This window comes from Pelodiscus sinensis, chromosome 20 (assembly GCF_049634645.1).
Source record: "Pelodiscus sinensis isolate JC-2024 chromosome 20, ASM4963464v1, whole genome shotgun sequence".
Taxonomy (NCBI): Eukaryota; Metazoa; Chordata; order Testudines; family Trionychidae; genus Pelodiscus; species Pelodiscus sinensis.
The window spans coordinates 12,276,557-12,299,045 of record NC_134730.1 but is presented as its reverse complement, the minus strand read 5'-3'; the positions used below and the strand labels follow the sequence as shown (position 1 = coordinate 12,299,045).

The window sequence follows — 22,489 nt, the reverse complement described above, 5'->3', positions numbered from 1 at the left end:
AGGGGCGGGGCCACTAACCCGCCGGGCACCCGGGGGCGGGGCCACACACTCACCCAGGGGCGGGGCCACCCATAGCCGCATGCCCAGTGCCGGCGCCACCCATGCACCACACTCCCGGGGCCACCGCCACTCCTGTGCCTCACGCGTAGGGGCAGGGCCGCCCATATGCCATGCGCCCGGGGCCAGAACAGCCCATGTACCGCGCACCCAGGGCCAGTGCCACTCAGGGATGGGGAAGCCCATACACCGCGTGCCTGGGGCTGGCACAGCACATGCACCGCCCACGTGCTGTGCGCCTCGGGCCTGTGCCGCCCCTGCGCTGGGCGCCCGGGCCGGCACCGTTCATACGCCGCATGCCCTGAGGCTGGCACAGCCCTTGCACCGCGCGCCCGAGGGGAGGGGGGCAGCCCTGATCACTCAGCGGTTGCACAGAAATGGCCCGGCGGGCGCCATGGCGCCCGCAGGCACCACTGGACTAGATACAGCATGGACAAGGCAGCATAAGGGCATGTTTGCACTAGAACTGGAAGGTGTAAATGCCAGCTTGAAAAGACATACCCACACTAGCTCTGATTGTGCTAGCATAATAAAAATGGATGCATACCCATGGCAGGACAAGCTGTGAGCGAGGGGCTCAATGCCCCAAAGTCCATACCTCCGGTCTCAGACAGGATCATACTTGGGGCAGCAAGATCCTGCTGCTTGTGCCACTGCAGGTTTACCTCCATTTTTAGCATGTTAGCTCAATCAGAGCTAGCAGGGATGCATCTCCTCAGGCTTGAATTTTTTACTTCATTCACTAGCTTAGACACACCCTAAATTTCCCCCATTCAGCCTTTCCAGCATCTCTCAAGCCTGGACTGAAGGGGCCACATCTAATGGTGAGATGTCTTCCTGTGCAGCCTAACAGATTCCAATTATTACCCAATGTGATGGTGTTTGGTGCATCTGGGACCTAAGCTAAAACCAATAATTTCCCTTAGATCACAGTTTTTGGTCATTACCTGTCTGGATTAGATTCAAACCAGCAAGCTCACAGAGAGAAGTTCCATCCCCTACAGCAGGGGTGGGCAATAATTTTTTGCTGGGAGCCACTTCAGAAATTTTTCAAGTGGCTCCAGGCAGCTCCGGAAGGGGCAGGGCCTCAAACGGAAGGGGCGGGGCTTCCCTGCTTCCCCACCCACAGACCATGACTGGTCTGGGGGTGGGGGAGTGCCTTAACCCCTCTCTTCCACGAGAAGTTCCCCCTAGGAGCCTAAGCCCCTGGCAGTGGGAGGAGACTTCATGCACTCCCCCTTCAGCCCCTAGGCCAATTGGGGCCTGGGGAACGAGTGAAGCCTCCCCCCCCCCCCCCCACCAAGCACGTGTGGTGCTTCTAAGCACCGCGTGCTCCTGGCAGGGTGGAGAAAACATGGTGTGCTTTCCCCTGATCCCAGGCCCTAATTAGTCTGGGGATGGGGGGGAGTAGCAGGGCTTCTGCAGGCTGGATTTGGCCCGCAGAGGCCCTTTTGCCCACCCCTGCCCTACAGTGCATTTCTCTTCACAAGCACACATTATGATATTAAGGGTGGGCAGTGTTCTGCTGAGGCCACTACTGGCCAAAAACTAATTCGAACCGAAATCAAAATCCCATGAAAGTAGCAGGAGGAAGGGAATGTAACATGATTATGACCATTTCTACTGGTGGGAATGAACAGGCAGACTCATTATGGTGTTTATGTACTGAAGGATAGGCATCATCCCAAATCATCCTTAAAGATGAGAACTGGATGATCAAAAAAACCAAAAGGGGATTAACAAGTTTTTCATCGTGGTACAAAGCCCACCTAAAAGAGGGCACAAAGGTTGCATTCATTTCTCAGTACAAGTAGTGTGTTACGATTCTGAGTCCTTAATTCTGAAATCAAATAATTCTACGTCAGAAGGGGAAGTTAAACAGGTAACTTCTCTCTTTCCACATCCTCCTATTGAAAATGGAAGCAACCCTACAGACCCTGGACTGTGGACAAAGAACTCTCTATTTTGTTACAATGGCAATGCTTCTGTCTCCCACCATCTTACCTGTGGCACCTGCTCAATGTCCCGGAGGAATATCTGCTGGTTCCTGGAGACAGAAGTGGATCTGTGATAATCTACCAGCTCGTTCAGAGAATTGAACTTCACCACCCAGAGGAAATACTTGCCAGCCCCATCTCGGAGCACTTTGAAGTGCTGCACGTCATTTCCAAACCTGGGATGTGGGAGAGGGAAAGAAGAGAGATTACATGCATGTCACACTGAGTCTCAATTCCTAGAATGACAGGACATGGAAACCAATTCCAAGAATAAATCGCATAAAATGGCTCCTTTCTTAATGGCTGTGAATTCCATGTCTCTGTATCTTCAGAATCACTAACCCACTGTTATATGTACAGGCTAAGAATTGGTGGAAAGCAGCTTTTGCACTTCCTCATATTTTGCAGAGGGAAAAAGGGATCTCCAAGGTGGTGTCTGGAGTATATTTTGAAAGTATAAATACGATAAAAAACAAAGTTTGTGACTTTCATGTTCATGAAAGAGGGAATAAAAATACTGTCTGGAGAGATAAACAGAGTGGCAGGTGGAATGCAGACTCCTCCTATATAGCTATGCTAAGACACTCAGACCTAACAGATAGCAAGGACTGCTCTCTCGCCTGAACAAAGATAGGTAACTTAGAAATTGGAAGAATGTCAACTTGGAAGCCGAAAGCACAACATGGACCTTTAGCATCTGAAAATCCCACATGATCTCCCCAGGAATACAGGTGACTATGGGGCACCTATGTATGATTCACATTAAAGGTATGTAGAAGCAACATCCTTAACTCAACTTTAACTTACTCTGTTGGTATGTGAATATACAAAAGTTTTGATATTTAACAGACTCCTTTGTCTCTTGCTTCTAACAATTTTCTTCTGAAGGAAGGGGAAACTCAAACAGGCTATCAGTAGAGTGGCATATGTAGACACAATTACAACATTTTCCCTCTATAGCTCCAAGAAAAGTTCTCATTTGGTGTTTACAGTCTTTCAAAACCTGGAGAGGTACACTCTACTGCAGGGCTACTCAACTTTGGAAGCCCCAGGGGCCACAATGAAACTCACAGCAGATGCAAAGGGCTTCAACTTAAGTGTGGTTGCATATACATGCAAAAAATAGATGCAAATAAATGCAAATCGCTTCTCTCACTCAGACGGGCATGAATACAAAGGTTAAGCCGTAAGCCCTGGTGCTGGACTCAAAACATGGCCAGTGAGAGCCAGCTAGCACTTCTCAGGCTCTGCCCACAACGCTAAGCATCCAGCACTTCCCACAATGCTCCAACACTCCTGGCACCTCCTCCCTGGGGGCCAGAAATGCAGACATCTTGTACCCGTCTGTTGCAGCCAGCCTGTCCGCTTGTGTCTTTCAATGCTCACCCTGCCTGGGAGACACCTCGCCATTGTGGAGCGTGTTCCCAGTGGAGGCCATGTTCAAAGGAGCCCACCTGCAGGCTGCATGTTGAGCCCCACAAACCCAAACCGCACCATGGGCGGCAAACAAACAGGCCGTGGGTTGAGTAGCCCTGCTCTACTGTTATGAGCAAATGTCACATTTGCAGTATTCAATGGCTATTGCTTCAAGTATCCCTTTCTCAGTTTCTTTCCACTTCAGTTCCTGAAAATAAGTTTTAGTAAGCCCGTTCAGAAGAGCTAATCGGCAGAAAAATCTCAAAAACTGAGAACTGTGTCATTAGATGAGCTAACACTGAGTTACCAGGCAGGCAGAGATGATCCATGGTCTCCCCCCAGTGTTAAGAATAAATGTGTTCATTTTGTAAAGTAAGCTCCCTGGAATGAAGGTTCTATTTACATCTTATTTATGGTCATAAAGCCTTGTGTGTACTGTACTCTAGTTTAACTGATTACTGTGTCAAATGAAGAATATAAATGCACTGCTAAAACCAGCCAGCATCAGGGCTCGACAAACTATAGAATCTACTCGCCCGTCGCAAGTAGATTTCAGCCACGCGCCCGGTTCATCGGCAGCGCGCGTATGCGCAATGTTGGTCTTGCGCGTGCGCAGTACGGGGCTGGTGAGCAGTTTTTGCTGCCGTTTGTCAAGCCGTGGCCAGCATGATGGCAGAATTCTGTGCTCCGTATAATGAAGTCCAGAATTTAATCACAGAAGAAAAGGGCTGGAAACATTGTAGAGGTACCATTCTTTGATGATCATGGAAAATTTGGTATTCAGTAGCAACTTCAGCTGGATAAATCAAAATATGATACCTAAGTTCCAAAGGATATCTTGCTTAACTCTGCCCAATAAAGGGTATGCGACTGAGTGGAGGAGAAGGAGGGAGTCTCGTCCTAGACATTTCCATTGTATTTCACAGCAGTCTCTTGGGGTTCTCACAGTTTGTGAAGAGATATACTAGACTCACCACCCACTAACACAGGAGCTACTGTTAAAGCAGTTTAAACAAGCATTTCTAGATGCTACCAAAATAACAATATTAAATAATTCCTTACAACAAAGCTACATTTCCAAAATTAAATCTTCCCGTCAATGCCAAGATGGAATCTACTGAGATGAGAAGTATGCTTCATTTTTACACTGCCACATCCCTATGTTGGAGAACAAGGATATTCCCAAAATATGTGCCTCCCACAGTTAGGAAACACAGCACATTTGAAATGTGCCTCAACCAGCCAGATAGCAAGAGCAGAAGGTGGTAAGGATCAGAGCCTCAGAACAGTAAATGAGAAGAGCAGAAAGAGGGAAAACAGTACATGAATATTCCCATTCTTCAGCATCTATGCAGTAATGGTGTCCCATTCCTTGCGCTAAGCGCCAAACCAATACATTGCTTCACACAGAACAGGACAATCTCTTGTTACCATCAACTCAGCACTGTAACTCTTAGTAGGATAGAGCACCCATATTTATTGTCACAAGACCTAGCACAGGAACTTGTCCCTGGAAGAGCAGAGCTGGTACTAGCCCTGTGGGAAAATGTCAGAGGTGAAAAACAGGAATACTGGTTTGTATTTTTATCCAGTTTGCACACTGGATGCTTCAGAGCATTACTCACTTGACAGAGAGGGAGAAGTCCCCAGGAGCACTCTCACTCTCCCTGATGAGAAAGGCACCATCGTGTCTCTGTTTGCCTAACACCTCCTCAGCCTTTGCTCGGGGGATCTTCCCAAAAAACCACCTGTGGAAGAAACATGAGAATTAAAGTCAATCCCCTCCCCATGGAAAAACCAGGAATAGACACGTACACAGCTGTGAAATGAAGAATGGTAATGGACAGAATTGCTCCCTAACCCCACACTCCAGAACAGGGGTGGGCAAGATTGCAACCCACGGGCTGTATGCGGCCCACCAAGCCATTTGATCTGGCTTGCAGCCCACTCCGCCGCCCCCCCCACACTCCCAGACCAATCAACACTGGGGGGCAGAGGATCACGCGAAGTCTCCGCCCTGCACCTGGGGCACGCAGTGCCAGCAGGAACTGGCTGCTCAAAACAGGCAGGGCGGGGCACGGTGAGACACATTCCATGCTCCGCTACCCCATGGGGGAGCACACGAAGTCTCCCCCTGCATGGGGTGCCTAGAGGGAACTGCTCCTTCAGCCCTTACAGAGCTGGCCTGTAGCCACTACCAACATTGGTGAAGTGTCCGCCCCCCCCCCCAAAAAAAAATTATTGCCCACCCCTGCTACAGGACCTTTACAAGTAGCATGCCACCTCATCTTGCGAGTAACAGCCACTACGATGCCATCAAGAGGGGCTTTGCACTAGTCTCTCTACTACACTGGGATGACTTGGTATGTCTGTAAATGAACTCACTGAAATGGCAGAATTTACAACAAAAACAATAAGAAATGACTGGAGGAAAATGTGCAGCACTGTATCCCACATGGATGACACAATCTCTCCAGTTGCTTGGATAAAACCTAGGTTAAGGAGGGTATTTTGGTATCAAATCCTATTACTTAAACAAAACAAAACCAGTAGACTAAAGAACTCCCCTTCTGGGGCCAGCCAAGTGCTAATAGAAATATTTTACTAAAACTCTAGGGTAGAACTCTATGTTTCTGGAGCAACAGATACACAAGTTTACTTCCTCATGTTGCACATACACATTTTAATCAATGACACCAAGAAATCTGCATGTATGTGGCCAACCAAGAAGGAACTTTGCTGTGAGTAGCTGGACTTGTTTCACTATTGTCAACAGAAGATGGTCAATGGAAAGTAATTACACACACTTTTTTATTATTTGAGTTTCCTAAGGAAAAACACAGTGCCTCAGTACTGACTTGGGAAGCAGTCACTTTGAAAGACAGATGTGATGGTTCTTGGGGTTCCCAGGACAGATGAGTCACTTTGTCACCTCCTGCCACCCCCGAAGGAGTCTAGCTTGTGCTCAGCCTGGTACTAGCTCACTAACACCACCAGCCTGTCGACCCTCAAGCACATTCTTCCAGGCAATGCCAGTCCTTCCTTTGCCTTGCAGGTTAACAATAGACATACCCAATATCCCTTTGAAGTATTCCCTTGTGATATCCAGACTGACATTGGCTACTCACAGAACTACCAGGCTTCCTGTTTCCAAAGAAACAGTATAAACGCCAGCTTTTAGATTCAGCTCAAGACTAGCGCTTAAAGCCACCACACTAAGCTATATTTATGGGAATACAAGAATAAGTGCATCATCAAAGCCCAGAGATTCAGGACATAGTGAATCAGTATATTGGAAACAAATGGTTACACATAAAACAAAATTATAACATGCTCTCTAGACACAAAATTTCCAGGTTACCCTCTCTCTCTCCGGTACATATATCAAAATCAGTGTATTCCTGTAACTCCCTAGCCAGCTGGCATTAAGGGGTTCTTGGGTTACAGCAAATTATACTGGATCAAGCAAAGAAGTCATGATTTTTAACAGGAAGAAACAACAGTAAATTCAGTAGCATCTACGAGAAAGCAACAAGATTACTTCTGCTATTAAATAAATTGAAATGCAGAATTCACCCTCAGATTTCTTCAAAGGCTACACTTCATATTTACAGCTGTGAATAGTTGAAGCAGCAGCTTTTCATACCCTAATCGAGGTTCCGCACCACTCCTCCACAAATGGAAAATGCATTTTGTGCCAAAGAGCAATTTCCAGCTTCTTCTGGATCAGATGATTATGAATAATGCATACAGAACTGCACTGAGCAATGTGACTAGGAGCAAAGGAAGCTAGCTTTTCCTGTGCCAGGGCGAAATTAAGTCACAGGCCTCGTCTGCTAGGTGCTGCCCACGGCTCATGGATCACAGGTTTCTTAATCCAGATGCACATCTAGACTCCAGTCCAAGAAGAGCAAAACCAACTGGGTTTGGGATGTTGGGCACGTGCTGCGTTGGGAAAACCAGATCTATCTTCAGGCAGAGACAGAATGGCTGAAATGCTGAATGCTAGGTTACCTCAAACTGGGTCAAGAAGCAGTGCCACAACCCATCTGTGTGGGGAACATTCCTATTGGGGGCACACTTCATGGCTCAACAGCAAGGGCTCCAGTCCAAAAAACTTCCTTTCCATTACCACACCAAGGGATCCTTTGTCAGGGAGGACACAGATCTGTAAGACTGGCTTTTATTCAGTTGGGCTACGTCTACACTGGCCCCTTTTCCGGAAGGGGCATGTAAATTTCACGAGTCGTCGTAGGGAAATCCGCGGGGGATTTAAATATCCCCCGCGGCATTTAAATAAAAATGTCCGCTGCTTTTTTCCGGCTTTTAAAAAAGCCGGAAAAGAGCGTCTAGACTGGCCCCGATCCTCCGGAAAAAGTGCCCTTTTCCGGAGGCTCTTATTCCTACTTCAAAGTAGGAATAAGAGCCTCCGGAAAAGGGCACTTTTTCCGGAGGATCGGGGCCAGTCTAGACGCTCTTTTCCGGCTTTTTTAAAAGCCGGAAAAAAGCAGCGGACATTTTTATTTAAATGCCGCGGGGGATATTTAAATCCCCCGCGGATTTCCCTACGACGACTCGTGAAATTTACATGCCCCTTCCGGAAAAGGGGCCAGTGTAGACGTAGCCTTGATGTTTAGTCAAATCCTGGAAAGCAGGAACAATAGTTTCTGCTCTCCAGGATCAAGCACAATCTAGTGCAGGCATGTCCAAAGTCCGGCCTGCGGGCCAATTGCGGCCCGTGTTTCGGTTTAATACGGCCCCACAGGTAATTTGGCAATATCTATCTTTTATGGCCCCCAACGAATCCATATGTATTGAGATGAATACACTGTAAAATCTCAGTTAATGTCAGATGGTCTAAATCAGTTATAAATATATTTGGACACAACATGTATACTTGGTGTTATGTTCCTGTTCATATTTTTTGAACTTAAAAAGTTGACAGACAACCTTTATTACCAATAATATGTAATGTACTTTACAATGTTCCTGACATATATTTCAGCTTCCTGGATTTTTTTTTCATCTGGCCTTCAGATATGAAAGGCAGAGTGATTTAACACCTGTTTAGATTTGTCATCCATGTGACGAAATGAAAAGTATGCCGTTTGCAATAAACTTTGCATAAAATAGTTAATTTGCATTTAATTTTAATGGTTCAAAGAATGTCAGGCAAAATGGTCGGCCTTCACGCATGTTCACTTCATCAAATCTGGCCCTCTTTGAAAAAAGTTTGGACACCCCTGATCTAGAGGCACAGAGGCTTCACCACATCATGGGCAGTTTCTTCTATAACTAGCAGCCCCAGCTCCTCTCACCATTTGCCTATGGTGTCAGTCTTACATACTGTGCATTGTATCCCTCATATGATTGATGTAAAGGGAACTGATATAGTCACAGCGATATTTTTGACATAGGAAGCATGTCTGGAAATTGTTTCCTCTACTGAAACTTTATGAAGAAAGTTTATACTTCACTCTAAGTTGTTTTATTTTCAGACCAAGGAAACATCCTCGAATTACAAAACCTAAACATCACTCATCAACTACATGTATATTACTTTATTGTAAGCTGTGTGCGTTACACTATTTTTCAAACAGAAAGGACAAGCTAATTTCCACTGCTACCCTGTATCCAAGAGTAAAGGAGCTACCAGGATTGAGTGGGGGTGTCTATTCAGCAAAGTTATTTGAGAATAATGGCCGTTATTCTGAAATAACTATGCGAGCAATTCCGCTATTGCAAAATAATTTCGAAATAGCAGACGGCTTATTCTACAAAGAACAACACTTATTCTGAAACAGATATTTCAGAATAGGGGCTGTGTAGACAGGGAATAGCTGCTATTTCAAAATAGGGGGCCTCCAGCCCTTCCCTAAGATGCCCTGCTGGCCTTTCTGTCTACACTCAGCAAAATTCTATTCGTGCCCCCCTTTCCCCGAGAGCTCTAAAAGCTGCAGCCTCTGCAGAAAGGGTTTGTGGCTACCAGGAAGCCTGACAGCCCTGAGCCACCCTGCAAGCTGCACTTGCCTTGCTTTTCCTCCCCAAAATGAGCCAGTCTGCTGCTCCCAACCAGTGCTCCATTGCTTGCAAGGAGCAGTCAGAGTTCCCAGGAGCCTGCCAGGGGCTGAAAAAGATGTGTGCCTTCCTGGTCTGGTGCAGAGATCCTGGACCTTACTGAGGTTTGGGGTGATGAGACCAACCTCCAGGATCGCTGCACCAGACCAGGAATGTGGATGTCTATGGCTGGATGGCCGACAGCCTAGGCACAAAAGGATACATCCGCACTCTAGTGTGGGTGCGGATGAAAGTCAAAGAGCTCCGCCAGGCATATGTCAGGGAGGGCAACTCCCACTCTGGGGTAGAGACTCATAGCTGCCTTATTTTAAAGACCATGACTGCATCCTGGGGGGCAGGGCAGGGCATTCCCCCTACGCCCCAGTTGTAAACTCCGGGCTCGAGACACCCATCATAGAGGAAGAGGACCACCTGGACAAGGCCAGAATCATCACCCAGCTGACCCAGGAGCCCAAACCCCTTCCTGCAGATGTGTCCCAGGTATCATCCAAGGCCAGGGAAGGTACATCATGAGAGTGCCATCACTTTCCCATCACACAGGGAAGGTGCTCCTCGCTTGGCCCTTGCTGCCCATGGATCATGTAGCAGCCTCTGCACGTGGGAGCATGTGCCATGCCACTCATGGGCACACAGCCCCAGGAGGCTGCCACAGAGGACCCGTGTGCTATTGGCCAGAGGGTGTCTGGAGAGGCCTGCCATGCATCTGATCCTGGGATGGGACACCTGGGGCGGGACCCCTCCCTCCACACGCCACCTCTTGAAGGAGGCAGGGGACACACACACACACACACACACACACACACACACGGGCATGCCCACTGTCTCAGAGCAGCACCCACTCCAAGGGACATCTGGGCACACTGGCCAGAGCATACATGGCCTCGCTCCAAGCACATCACCTGTGACAGAACCGAGAACTGTCGCGCTCGGCTCACAGGTGGGGGCTAAGTTTCAAGCATAGTGTCCCCTGGAATAAATAACCTCTCTTTATTCTCCACAGCCAGACCAGCTACGAAGTGGGGGTGGTCACCACCTGGGACAGCCTCCCGGACCCAAGGCATCCGCAGGCGCCACAGTGCCATGGATAAGTTCCAGAGGCAGCACCTGGTGGCACTCCGGTCCCTGGAGCACACCATTCACCTCTGGTTCTAGGAGGACCTGCAGCTGCATCATGAGACCTGGCAGGAGCTGCTTGTGCAGGGCTGCTCCATGATCATGGATGTGCACTCCCTTGTCCTGAGCATGGTGCCTGCTCCTGCTGTAGCTTCCTCCTCCCACTCCTCCTCTGACTTCTCCCTCAACACCCTCTCCCCTCCCCTGTGGGCCTCATGCCTGTGGCAGTGGGATCAGAAGAGCCAGGCACCACTCCCAGCCCCGAGCCTCTCCTCATCCCTCCAGCTCCCTCCTTCAGGGTTCTCACCCCACCCCTTCCACCTTCTCTCCTCCCCTCTCCCAGGTTTTTTCCCCAGTCTGACCCCAAATAAAAAATACAGAGGTTTGAGTTTTTCAAAAACAAATGTGTCCTTTATTTTTTCATCAAAAAAAGGGGGGGGGGGTAATTGGAGGGAAGGCAGTGAGAGGTAAAGCAGAAGCTCCCAGTGGAGTGGCCCAGGGGAGAGTGTCACTGGTCCCCTAGGAGAAGCTTTCCCTCAGGGCCTCCCGGATTTGCACAGCCTCCTGATGGGCCTGCTGGACGGCAGCTGTGTGCAGATGCTTGTAGGCCCAGCCTATGTGGTCAGCCTCCACCCCACACCCTGGCAGGAATGCCTTCCCCTTCCTCTCTCATGTCGTGCAGGACAACAGGCAGCCACCACATGTGGAATGTTGTGCTCCCCGAGGTTCAGATGGGTGAGGAGGCATCTGAAGCATGCCTTCAAATGGCCAAAGGAGTCCTCCACAACCATATGGGCCCTGCTTAGTCTAGCACTCTATAATTCTCTGGAGGGGTTGAGGTGGCTGGTGTAGGGCTTCATGAGCCAAGGCTGCAGGGGATAGGCCGCATCCCCCACCAGGCAGACGGGTATGTCCACATCCCCAACCTTGACGGTGCGGTCAGGGAAGTACAGCTTATGGAATATGCTCGAGCTCCGAAACACACGTGCCGTGTACATTCCCTGACCACTCGACATATGTCGGTGAACTGTCCCCAGTGATCTGTCATGGCCTGAAGGACCATGGAAAATATCTCTTTCAGTTGATGTACAGAGATGTCCAGTGGTCTGGGGCACAGATGGGGATGTGGGTCCCGTCGATAGCCCCTCCGCAGTTGGGGAAGCCCATGTTGGCAGATCCAGTGATGATAGTGTCCACGTTTCCAAGGCAGATGACTTTGCGCAGGATGGTATTGATCGCCCTGACCACCTGCAGAAGGGAGACAGACAAACAGAGAATCACAGGGGTGCCAGGGCCCCTGAGAGTTCCCCCAATCCACTCTCTAATCCTTCTCCCTCTCCCATTCACCAGGAGCAACCAACCCACAACCTGTGGCAGGGCTTTGTGAGGGCGGGACTGAACAAAACCTCCCGGGGAGGGGACTTGCACCACCTCCACTTTCTCCAGGGAAGCCCATTCCATCCTTCCATCCCCATTCTGGGACAATAGCCCAAGAATGCCATACCTGCATGACCAAGGCCCCGACGGTCGATCTCCCCACGCCAAACTGGTTCCCCACGAATTGGTAGCTGTCCAGCGTGGAGAGCTTCCAGAGATGGATGACAGGTCTCATGTGCGTCTCTCATCGCCTCAGGGCAGGGGCAAGCCACTCACAGAGCTCTATGAAGGTGTCCTCTCTCATTCTGAAGTTCTGGAGCCATTGTTGTTCTCCCCATCGCTCTAAAACAACATGGTCCCACCAGTCTGCACTGGTGTCCAAATGTCAGATGCAGCGGGGCACGGTGTCCAGGGGAGGGCGGCAGGATTGAGCTGCAGGAGCCATACCTGCTCACATCTTAGGAGGGTTTCCCACAAGGGCTCGGGGTTGGGTTCCTGCATTGCCTGGCAGGCTGCATGCAGAAACTTCTGCATGACTTGCAGCAAAAGTTGCAAGAGCTGAAGACTGCTCAGAGGCAGCTCTGGCTCCAAAGCAGAGAGTGCTGTGGTGTCCAAAAGCAGGGCAACTGGAGCATGCAGAGAACATGCTGTGCTGTCCCTCAGAGAGATAGGCAAACAAGCAGGAAAACCTGAGAAATGTCTGTCCAGGGGGGTCCCTTTAAGCACAAGCTTCAGATAGCCTCAAGCTGCAGCCACATGAAGTAACTATGGCCCTGATGCCATGAACTGGTTCCAGGTGGCCTTAAATGCGATTCAGCGTGTGGATGCTCTATTTAGAAATAGCTAAGCGCTATTTCAATATGGATTTTATGTATAGATGCGCTCTTTCAAAATAAGCTATTCCGGAAAAATCTCTTCCGGAATAGCTTATTCTGAAATGACCTGTGCAGCGTAGATATAGCCAATATGTCCTCTTTGCAATTTTCTCATAGAAATCCACACTTTGTTGCTGCAGAGACAGCAGGGGGAGCTCCTACCACCATCACATCAGCGTGTTGTATTTCTCAAAATCAGTTGTGAGAAACCGTTAATTGGGACTCTCTCAGAACTCAGTCAAGATATTAACCCACATTCTTTTTGGTCATGTGAAAAAATGAGTAAAAATTACTTTTTACTTTATCTTAATTCTACACTTTGCAAGTCTTACATTAAGAATTTGAGGATTCTTTTAATAGTTTCTGCTATTGTTTGATGCTTTGTTCAAATTCTCATTGCTCAGTTATAAAGATATTTTATCACTAGCAAAAGGGAAAAAAATGTTTTGTGCTTTCCCCCTGCCCCATCTTTGTGGTGCATAAAGGAAACATGAAAGATTTTTCCAGAGAGTTTTCTTATGCACTGGTTTGATTCAAGATTAGTTTTCCCTAGTTTTGCTGGCTCATTAGAGATATCAAATGTACGTTAGTGAAGAGGAACACAGTTTTGAATCCTTAGCACAGATATTTTTAACAGTTTCCCAGACATTTGAATTAAATACATTATTAAAAATCCTCTTTGCAATGGCTCAGCATTGTCTCTTGTGAGATCATAATTCTACTTTAGCTCCCTAGTCATCCACAGAGTTCACAGGATAGAGAAGACCTCAATTTTTAATGTAAAAACCATCAGAAAAACATACACTTTTCAGGCATTCTTCATGTATAAAAAAAAGAAGAGAGGAAATGTGTTTTTAAGGAGACATACATAACTGCTCAGGAGCACACATCCAACCCACCAACAATTTTCTGGCTTTATGGAATACTTCACACAAATATTTTCTGTGGATTGGTTTAAAAACAAGCAAAATCCTCAGAATAGCCACAAATTGTAAAGCAAAGAAAGCATCCACACTATTCCAATGGTTTCCACTATTTCCTTCTGAATAGTTATATGTGATAATTACAAAGCTAGTTGGAGACAAATGTAATGCTGGGTGAAGCTTGTCCGGTTAGGACTGCAAAAACAAATCCAGATTTTACTGCTGATGTTGCAATGCTGAAGGTGGATGCATTGATTGGTAAAATACCAAATTCACAAGGCATATAGACTAATTTCTTCCTGGTGCAAGCAGCAATTTGGCACCTCTTCTGGCCTCATTCACAGCAATCATTTTGTTTCGCTCCATTTCCTTGATACATAAAAGTCACAATGTTATTGAAGAGATATTCCAATAAGATCTGCGTGAACAACCCAGGATGTTGTGCACAAGCACTTGAGGTGTACAACCCAAAAGTGTAACACAAACCAGACCATGAAAGCAACCCAATGAAATGTAAAACTCAACTTAGCAGGAAGTCTCCCTCCCAGAACCTCCTGTTATTTTTCATTGAGTACTTCATATCTCGGCTTACATCTTTGTTTTACTAATTAGAGTGCATTACAGATTAACCCTTTGTTTTAAAAGGGTTTTGAATTTGGCAATTGAAGGACTAATTCTTTTCTTTCAGGCTTCATTTGTTCGTAATCGTGAAGCAAATGGGAAGCTCTGCACCATGTGATCTGGGGAAAACAAAACATTGCATTTGAAGGCAACTATTGGACAATAAGATTAAAAGCCACCCATTATGATAGGTCTTAAATTGAAAAGTCAGTCCAGGTTATGTAGATGGAAACTAAAGAACTAACCCCTCTTGACTGAAGTAATCTTCATGCTACTCACTCACAACATGTCTTGTGAGGTGCTGGTCCTACAATAGAACCTAACACTTTCAAGTCCCTGGTCAGTTGCCAGCAAATTGCTGTTTATTGGAACAGCTAATCAGCAGTGCTGAAATAATTTTTATAGTTGGGGTGCTGAGACACATTGAATGAAACTATAAACCCTGTTATACAATGAAACCACTTCAAACCAGAATGGTGGCAACACCTCCAGCACCTCTAATTGCAGCACCTATGCTGCTAATATACTCCCTACATTAGGGAAATTATGGGAAAGATTTCCAAGATTGCTTATGCATGGAGCGAAATACTTATTAGCAATGTCATCCATTTAAATATTCATCTAAACTTGCTCAGAGGAAATATAATTGACAGTGCTTAAAATCACTAGCTGCGCAATTCCATTAGGGCTCCCAACATTACTGACATCAGCAGAGCTGAACAAACATTAGTGGAAAATTTCTGCAAAATTCTTCCAGTGCAGATAAGGCTTTTAAAATGTTTTAGGTAACCTTCGCATGTCTTGAATGATGTCTTGCCACGTTTCCTATCTGGATGAATCTACCATTAATGAAATGTTCCTCGCTACATTCTTAGCATACTGCCTGAAAGAATTTTCACCCTTCTGTTTAACTGCAATTTCTTCTTTATTACTTACATATTGAAGCCAACTACTGACAAAAGCAGCACCAACAGTGCTGGAAACCCCAGTGTCAACTTTTGTTACACTGACCAGAAGATTTTTCACTCTTCAAGACTGTACTGCACAAAGCTACTTGCTTTCTTGTTAAACTCTTTAACTAGCTAGAATTTCAATAGAACATGAAAACAAGAGAAGATGCTAAAAAGTGTCTCAAATGATCAAGAGGGCATGCAGTCATGGAATGGTACCGTTCCCGTGTACTGGTTCTTCCAGATTTGATGAAGGACACATGTTGAGAGGCTACTCAATGAGAGTTTCCCTGGAATTGGGGCTTTAGCTACAAGAGTAGCTTTATTTAGGTGATATGACTGCAATTTTTCACTGTTACTCTGTTGAAATCTTCGTTGCAAAGTACCATAAACATAGGGGCAGAGTTAAACACATACCATTTCTGATTTTTGCAGTGCTTAACCACACAACTTTGGCACTCTCTTGTTTACAGGACTGTTTTTTTACCAAAAATATAGAAAAATGCATAAAGGATCTGTAGGGATGAATAATGAAATTGCCCTTTTAATGAATTATAGCTACCAATGCGATGTTATGTAGCCACATGAATTGTGGCCCAATTTTTATGAATGGGATTTGGATTAATTTGCTAGTAACCTGTTAGGAATTGCAGTTGAAGAATCTCTTATTGTGTAACTTTTTTATACATTGTAACTGAAACCCCATTTTAAACTTTGTACTGCCTAAACTTTATTTAAAGTTAGGTGTGTGTACATATGTAATCTGATTTAAAAGTGTAAATGTGAGGGGGAAGGGTGTGTAAAGGGATCAGTCCCTGAAACCAACCTATCTGGGTGACCAGGTGCCAGCACCACCTTGATGACAGAACAATGCAAGTGAGCCCTGCAAAAGAACCCACCCAAGACAGACAGACAGAGATACACAATCCCCATCAACAAAAGAAGATCAAAGTCACATCTGCTGTTAACTGATGACTCATGGTAATACAGTACTCAGGGACAGGATTTTTGGACTAAAATAAATAAAAAGATGGGTGCAAAACTATAGGATTGGGTCTTTTGGTTCTATCATCCTCCAGGAGCATCAGTGCATATCAACATGATCCAGCTCCTCTCCTCATGTCTAGACCACCTAGCCAGTGCTTTAGCATAAGCAATTGAGGCTTGTGATTATATCCCATCTTTAGATATGTGTATGTGTGGTGGATAATTTTAGTATCTGGGGGACAGTAAATGAATTTGCCTTCACAATAAATGCAGCATATTGCCTTATCCCCCAAATAAGATTATGCTAGTTCAATTTCTACAAGTTTAATAGATATACACTAAAGACACTGTAGCTCTTCTGGTTGCCAGATTTGACAACATTGTGAAATTTCCAGGAAATTTATTTACCTGGATTCCACCAGCACACCCTTTCTCCATGCTCTTCAAGACATCTGCAGGAGAAAGTCCCACTGATGCAAACCATAAGAGCTGTACAACTCTTAAGATACGTCACAACAGTGCTGTTTTCTGGGTGCAGCAGCCAAAAGTAACCCCTTTATACCTTACAAAGTCCACAGGACTGTGGCAGTGATTAAGGTCCTGCATCCAATACAAAGTGCTCAGCAGCCCCACCTATTATTTCACAGGCAAATGAAAACAAGACAGACGGAAAGGGATGCTCCACTTACGGATGTGGTTTCATTTCGATGTAGTTCTTGGGAATGAAGCCATCTTTCCCATTGAGTTCTGCCTTGTACCAGTTCTGATCACATTCTTCATTCAAAACCTGTAGGAAATGAAAAACAAACCAATTTTTTTTTTTTTACCATATTTCCATATACATCAAAACTGGCAGAACTGTGCTTAGGAAACCAACATGTTCTTATGATGCCTATTTCAAGAGAGGTATATCTGCTATTCTGCCCCAATCAACCCCATGCATTGTAAGAGCTATAGCAGGTAGAGTGAAGGAGAAAAAGTCACTTCAAATTATCTGAAAAGTCTGTGTTGAAGTTGGGAGGCTATGGCAGGCTTGCCTGGATCTCCTACCCTGCGCTGGGGAACCCGTGCTGGCATGGAACAGGAGCACAGAAAAACTAGTAGGCTTTGGTGTGCAACAGGAATATGGGGAGTATCTTTCTCCTTCTCAGACAAGGAGCCACGTCAGAGGGTTTTTTCCCTCTTCTCACTTGTGTGTGGCCCAACAGATTTTTCTGTGGGTCAGTGGCCCCCAACACAAAAAAAGTTCCTCACCACTGAGCTACAGCTATGCTACAGCTTAAGCAGACATAAGTTATGTTACTTGGACTGTGAATTAGCCTCCCACAAGCAACATAACTTAGGTAGATTTAAGCACTGGTGTGGACAGTGGTATGTCAGTAGTATGTCAGTAGAAGAGCTTCTATCTGACAGGGCTGCAGCTTGTTGGTGGGGGGGCAGATTGAGTCAACAGGAGAGCTCTCACCTATCCACTTAGAGTGGCTATCCTTGATAGAATAGTAATAGAGATGTAGCTGTGTTAGGCTGGTGCAGCTGAAACTAAAGACAGGACTATGCAGCACTTTAAAGACTAACAAGATGGTTTATTAGGCGATGAGTTTTCGTGGGCCAGACCCACTTCCTCAGATCAAATGGTGGAAGAAATTTTCTTCCACCATTTGATCTGAGGAAGTGGGTCTGGCCCACGAAAGCTCATTGCCTAATAAACCATCTTGTTAGTCTTTAAAGTGCTGCATAGTCCTGTCTTTTATCCTTGATAGCTTACAGAGAAGCAGCTGCAGAGGTGCAGTTGTGTCATTGTAAGCTTTCTGATGTAGACACAGCCATAGTCTGTAAGTTCCATATTTACCCTCAGCAATTTCTCAATCAAGTTCAGTTTATAAATCCAGAGAATATTGGCTTAACTGCCACCACTGCAAACTTGAGATCTGAGAAACAAGCTATAGTCTCCCTTTTACCAACCAACAATTATTCATCTAGAACTTAGCAATTGTGACAATCTAGGCAACTAGGATTCCATCCATCTCTCTCGTGTAATTGCACTGGATCCACAGGATTTTAAGCAGTGCTTATATTAGGGAATTTAAAATTCTCTAATAGTAGCACTGTTGGAAGCCCAAATGCAAATAGGACTGGCAGCTTCAGAACTGGTTTACTTGTATTTTTTTCTTTTACCACTAATGTTAAACAAACCACGTGAATAGAGAGTACCAGTGATTTTTTTTGGTAAAATTCCCTAGTGCAGACAAGCATACAACAATTAAGTGAGTCAATGGAATTCTGGTATATTATTAGCCAGTGTAGGAACATGAAGGTACCACTTTTAATATGCACTTTTCTGACTATGACAACACTTTAAATTACCACAAGACCAGAAAGCCATAAGGGATGAACTTGTATTAATGAAGGACAATAGAGAGCATCAAGGGCACGGTCTGTTTTAAGTGTAAAGGCTTTGGATCCCATTGTTTTTTGTTGAATTTATTTCAAAGGGATTTGATGGATAAGGCAGGAAGAAGCAAGACCTAGGCACTTTGGCTAAAAGTTGATTTTTCCAAAAGATAACTTTCTGTAAGGCAAATTCTAACTACATTAACATTTGACAGTACATTTACCAGCACTGACAATTTTTACTTGGTTTTAGAAATCAGATTAAATAAGATTACAAAAAAAAAATCAATGTTCATTTGTATGTATTTTTACTTTTGTCAATATCCCACCAGCTTTTTTATTCCCTCCCAAATTACCTCTCCAGAGATATTTTCTCCTGGATGATACAGAATGAATTACTAACAAAAAGCAGTCAATCTAGAAGATTAAAAATTCAAAGATGGCATTGGTCCTTTACAATTAAAAGTACCATTGGACTAGCTGGCTGCCTTGGTAGATGAAGTGTAGGAAAGGCAAAAGAAAGAACAGGACATACATATCATTAGGCTCTAAATAAGGTCTACTGCTGCACCCAAAATGAAGTTAAGCAGTTCTATGATTTTCTATGATGAAGAAAAGCTCTCACCAAAACTCTGTTTTCACTCTCAATTATTTTCACTTCTGAAGTTTTGCCCATATAATCACTTTTCTCTTGCCCCTCAAAAAATAGATGGGAGAGGGAAGCAGAATTACACAAAGTAAAGCTGTTAGCACATACCTCAGCAAGGCCCTTGTAGCCGATGAGGACTATGCAGAAGATTAACAGTTCAGTGTGGCATTTTAAAAAACCTAATCCACTCCAATAGCTAGGTCTGGAAAAGAAGGAAACGCCTCTCTGGATTGAACTGGGCCCTAGTAGACAACAGTAAAATCTGAATAATTACAGGTTGGACCTTCCTGGTCCAGTGCCCTTGGGACCTGACTGGTCCCCGATGAGGGATTTTGCCAGACCTGGGGAGGCCATTTTTGCATCCCTACCACTGGCCTCCTTGGCCCAGCTGCTAGCCTCCCAGCCGGCTCCCCACCTCCTGCTGGCCCAGCTGCCCTGCTGGGTAGCCATCACTGCTGTGTCTCTGCCAAGCAACCCAGCACTGGGGCTCCAGGCAGCAGCGTGCACCGTGTGCTGGGACTCGGGACAATTGCGTGAGCCACAGCTTTCTTAACAGCCTTGTGCAGCATGAGCTGGGGCTTCCAGAGCAGCCGTGCACCCCACTCTGGGGCTCTGAGAGCAGCCCCTGGCACATTGCATGCTGGGAGTCCCTGGGCAGCCACTCGCCAGCTCCCTGTGGGAAGCCCATTGCCCTGCCAGCCAGGAGAGATCCTTACTGTTGGCCCTCCACGGGGACTCTCTGATCCTGCAACATCCATGCTGGACCAGAGAATCCTGGTTAACAGTTTCAACCTGTATGACTGATTTTAGTGAGAGAGTAACTGCTCTCAAATAATAATGGATAATCATCTAATGGCCAGTTCTTAATGCTAGCATTACAACGCAGACCAAAACTATTCATTAGATGGGCGTTGAGCAGCCATGCTCTGTCTGCACAGAAAGGGCTGACCTTCTATGAGACAGACTCAAGAAATAAGAAACCTCATGAAAGTGCATTCCCAGATAATTGTGAAGGATTTTTTGAAGCTACTCCTTTGTTTTGTAAATACTGTTTTAGTGTTTCTTAGGCTCCAGTTGTTATACACCTTGGCAGCCATCAGAATGCCATGAATGAATATTGACTGAGAACACACATTTATTTTTTCATTATAGAATCTATGACAGATCAAATTGTTGAGAAGCTCTTCTGCCAAGATCCCCTTACACGGGATTTTTTAGTTTTATAGCATGTAGCTGAGGAACAAAACAGACTCCTCTTCCCTCCTCAAACAAAAACACTGAAGATTTATAGATGGATCAGTATTAAGAAATCCCTGCAAAACTGAAAGGACACATTAAAATTTGAAATTCTAATATTCAAACATACATGATTTGAATATACTCGCTCAAGAGCTCTGCTTAGATATGGAGAGCCATGTTGTATGTGCCTTAGGGTACTCATTAACATTTGGCCCAGAACCAAATGCCAGGATTGGGGCATTGCTGAGGGTTGTATTAATGATAGCAATTACACACAACTGGTCTTTGCTCCTGAAGGATGTAAAATCTGTCAGACTTCTATGCAATTATGTGACTCCAAAGGCAATTATGTACAATAAAAAAAACCAAAATCCACAAAGCAGGAGTTAAAGAAATATTTTAAAAGTGATTTAGTGCCAGGCAGTGGAACTGTCCAAGAGAGCCAAAAGCCAAATAATTAGTTCAACTAACAGCAGCTCTTTTAGGTAGGCCCAATTTATCCCACAATTCTGCAACCATGGAATCTACCCCTTACCACAGAAGCGTGCTACAAAATTGTAGCTTTTATCTAAAAAAAAATTACACTTTTAATATTCATGGATGAGAATAAGACCAGGATAAAAGAACTGAGTGTAAATGTGATTAGAGAGATTGATGAAACCGGGAGGGTGTTTCCCATTTTCAGTGACAGGGCAAGAAGTTTTGTCTTGCTCTCATTGGAGGAGATTACTGACCTCATTCCAAGCAGAATGAAAGTAGGAAACCACGAGGGAGGGGGAAGAGAGTTGCTGTCTTGTTACCACAGAAAGGGGGGATGGATGTAAATTGGCGATAGCAAGAGGAAAATAGGAGGCAGTGAAGTAAAAAGGCAACTGTCCTGCTCTGAATGGTCAGCAGGGGAGTAACAAGGGAAAACAGGGGACCCCTGCCTAGCTAATTCCACAATGGGAAGGCTAGGGGAGAAGCTGCTGCTCTGTTAGAAGTTCACAGGTTAGGGGAGGATCTGGGAGCAAAGCAGAGAAGCTGACCCAATCTGGCAGTGCCTGTAACTTACCCAGCTTTTTCCACGTGGCTGGTGGCAGGCAATGAAGCACTGATCCACCCCTTCAGCCAGCAGCTCCAGCTCTACCACAATCTGGGTCACATGATCCTTCAAGTATTTCCTGCCTCCCTGACTGGAGAACTCCCTCATCTCCAGTGAGTACACGAGGGTGGGAAGGGAAGGACCGGAGTAGAGGCTGGAGCCAGGTTCCGTTCTCTATTTATAGGAGCTTCTGCTCCTCTTCAGTGAGAGGGTGAGTGTCCCGCTGCCCCCTTCCTCAGCTGATAAGCAGAGCTCCCTGCCTGCACAGGGAGCTCTGAACCTCAATGCATGGCTCAGAAAAGGGCTGAGTGGCTGCACAGATGCACAGCTTAAAGAGAAGATTGGTCTTATCTCTTCCAAGACTGCAGATAGACTAAAACAAAAGCTCTGAGGAGTAGGAACAGACCCAAATGCAATGGGGTGAATTTTTAATCCAAACAATAACAATCAAAGTGTCAGTTATCTATATGGCTGCTGAAAACGTTAGCAGAAAAATCTGACAAATGTACTTATCACATAATTCCAAGTACTTTTATATCCCATTAGAAAACTTAATTGTTAAAATTTTACTGAAGTTAGGTATGTGAACGAGTAGTCGACTTGTCAATTAACCAAAAAGCCTAGTCTTATCAGTTAATCTAGTCAACTACTCACATTTTCCCCATCCTCTGCTGCCTCTGTGCTGCCTGCCCCAACCCCCATACCGTTGCCTCTATCAGAGTCAGCAGTGAG

At 45.6% G+C, this 22,489-nt stretch overlaps 1 protein-coding gene across 1 annotated transcript in view; it reads right to left on the bottom strand.

The window, feature by feature from the left end:
- The window catches only part of GRB2 (growth factor receptor bound protein 2), an 83,725-nt gene that overhangs the window by 3,135 nt on the left and 58,101 nt on the right, over window positions 1-22,489 (bottom strand). The window contains exons 2-4 of the mRNA XM_006136426.4: window positions 17,084-17,181; window positions 5,096-5,218; window positions 2,062-2,230 (exon numbers count right to left, since the gene is read on the bottom strand). Coding sequence (XP_006136488.1) covers window positions 2,062-2,230; window positions 5,096-5,218; window positions 17,084-17,181 — 390 coding nt within the window. The remainder of the gene's footprint in view (window positions 1-2,061; window positions 2,231-5,095; window positions 5,219-17,083; window positions 17,182-22,489) is intronic.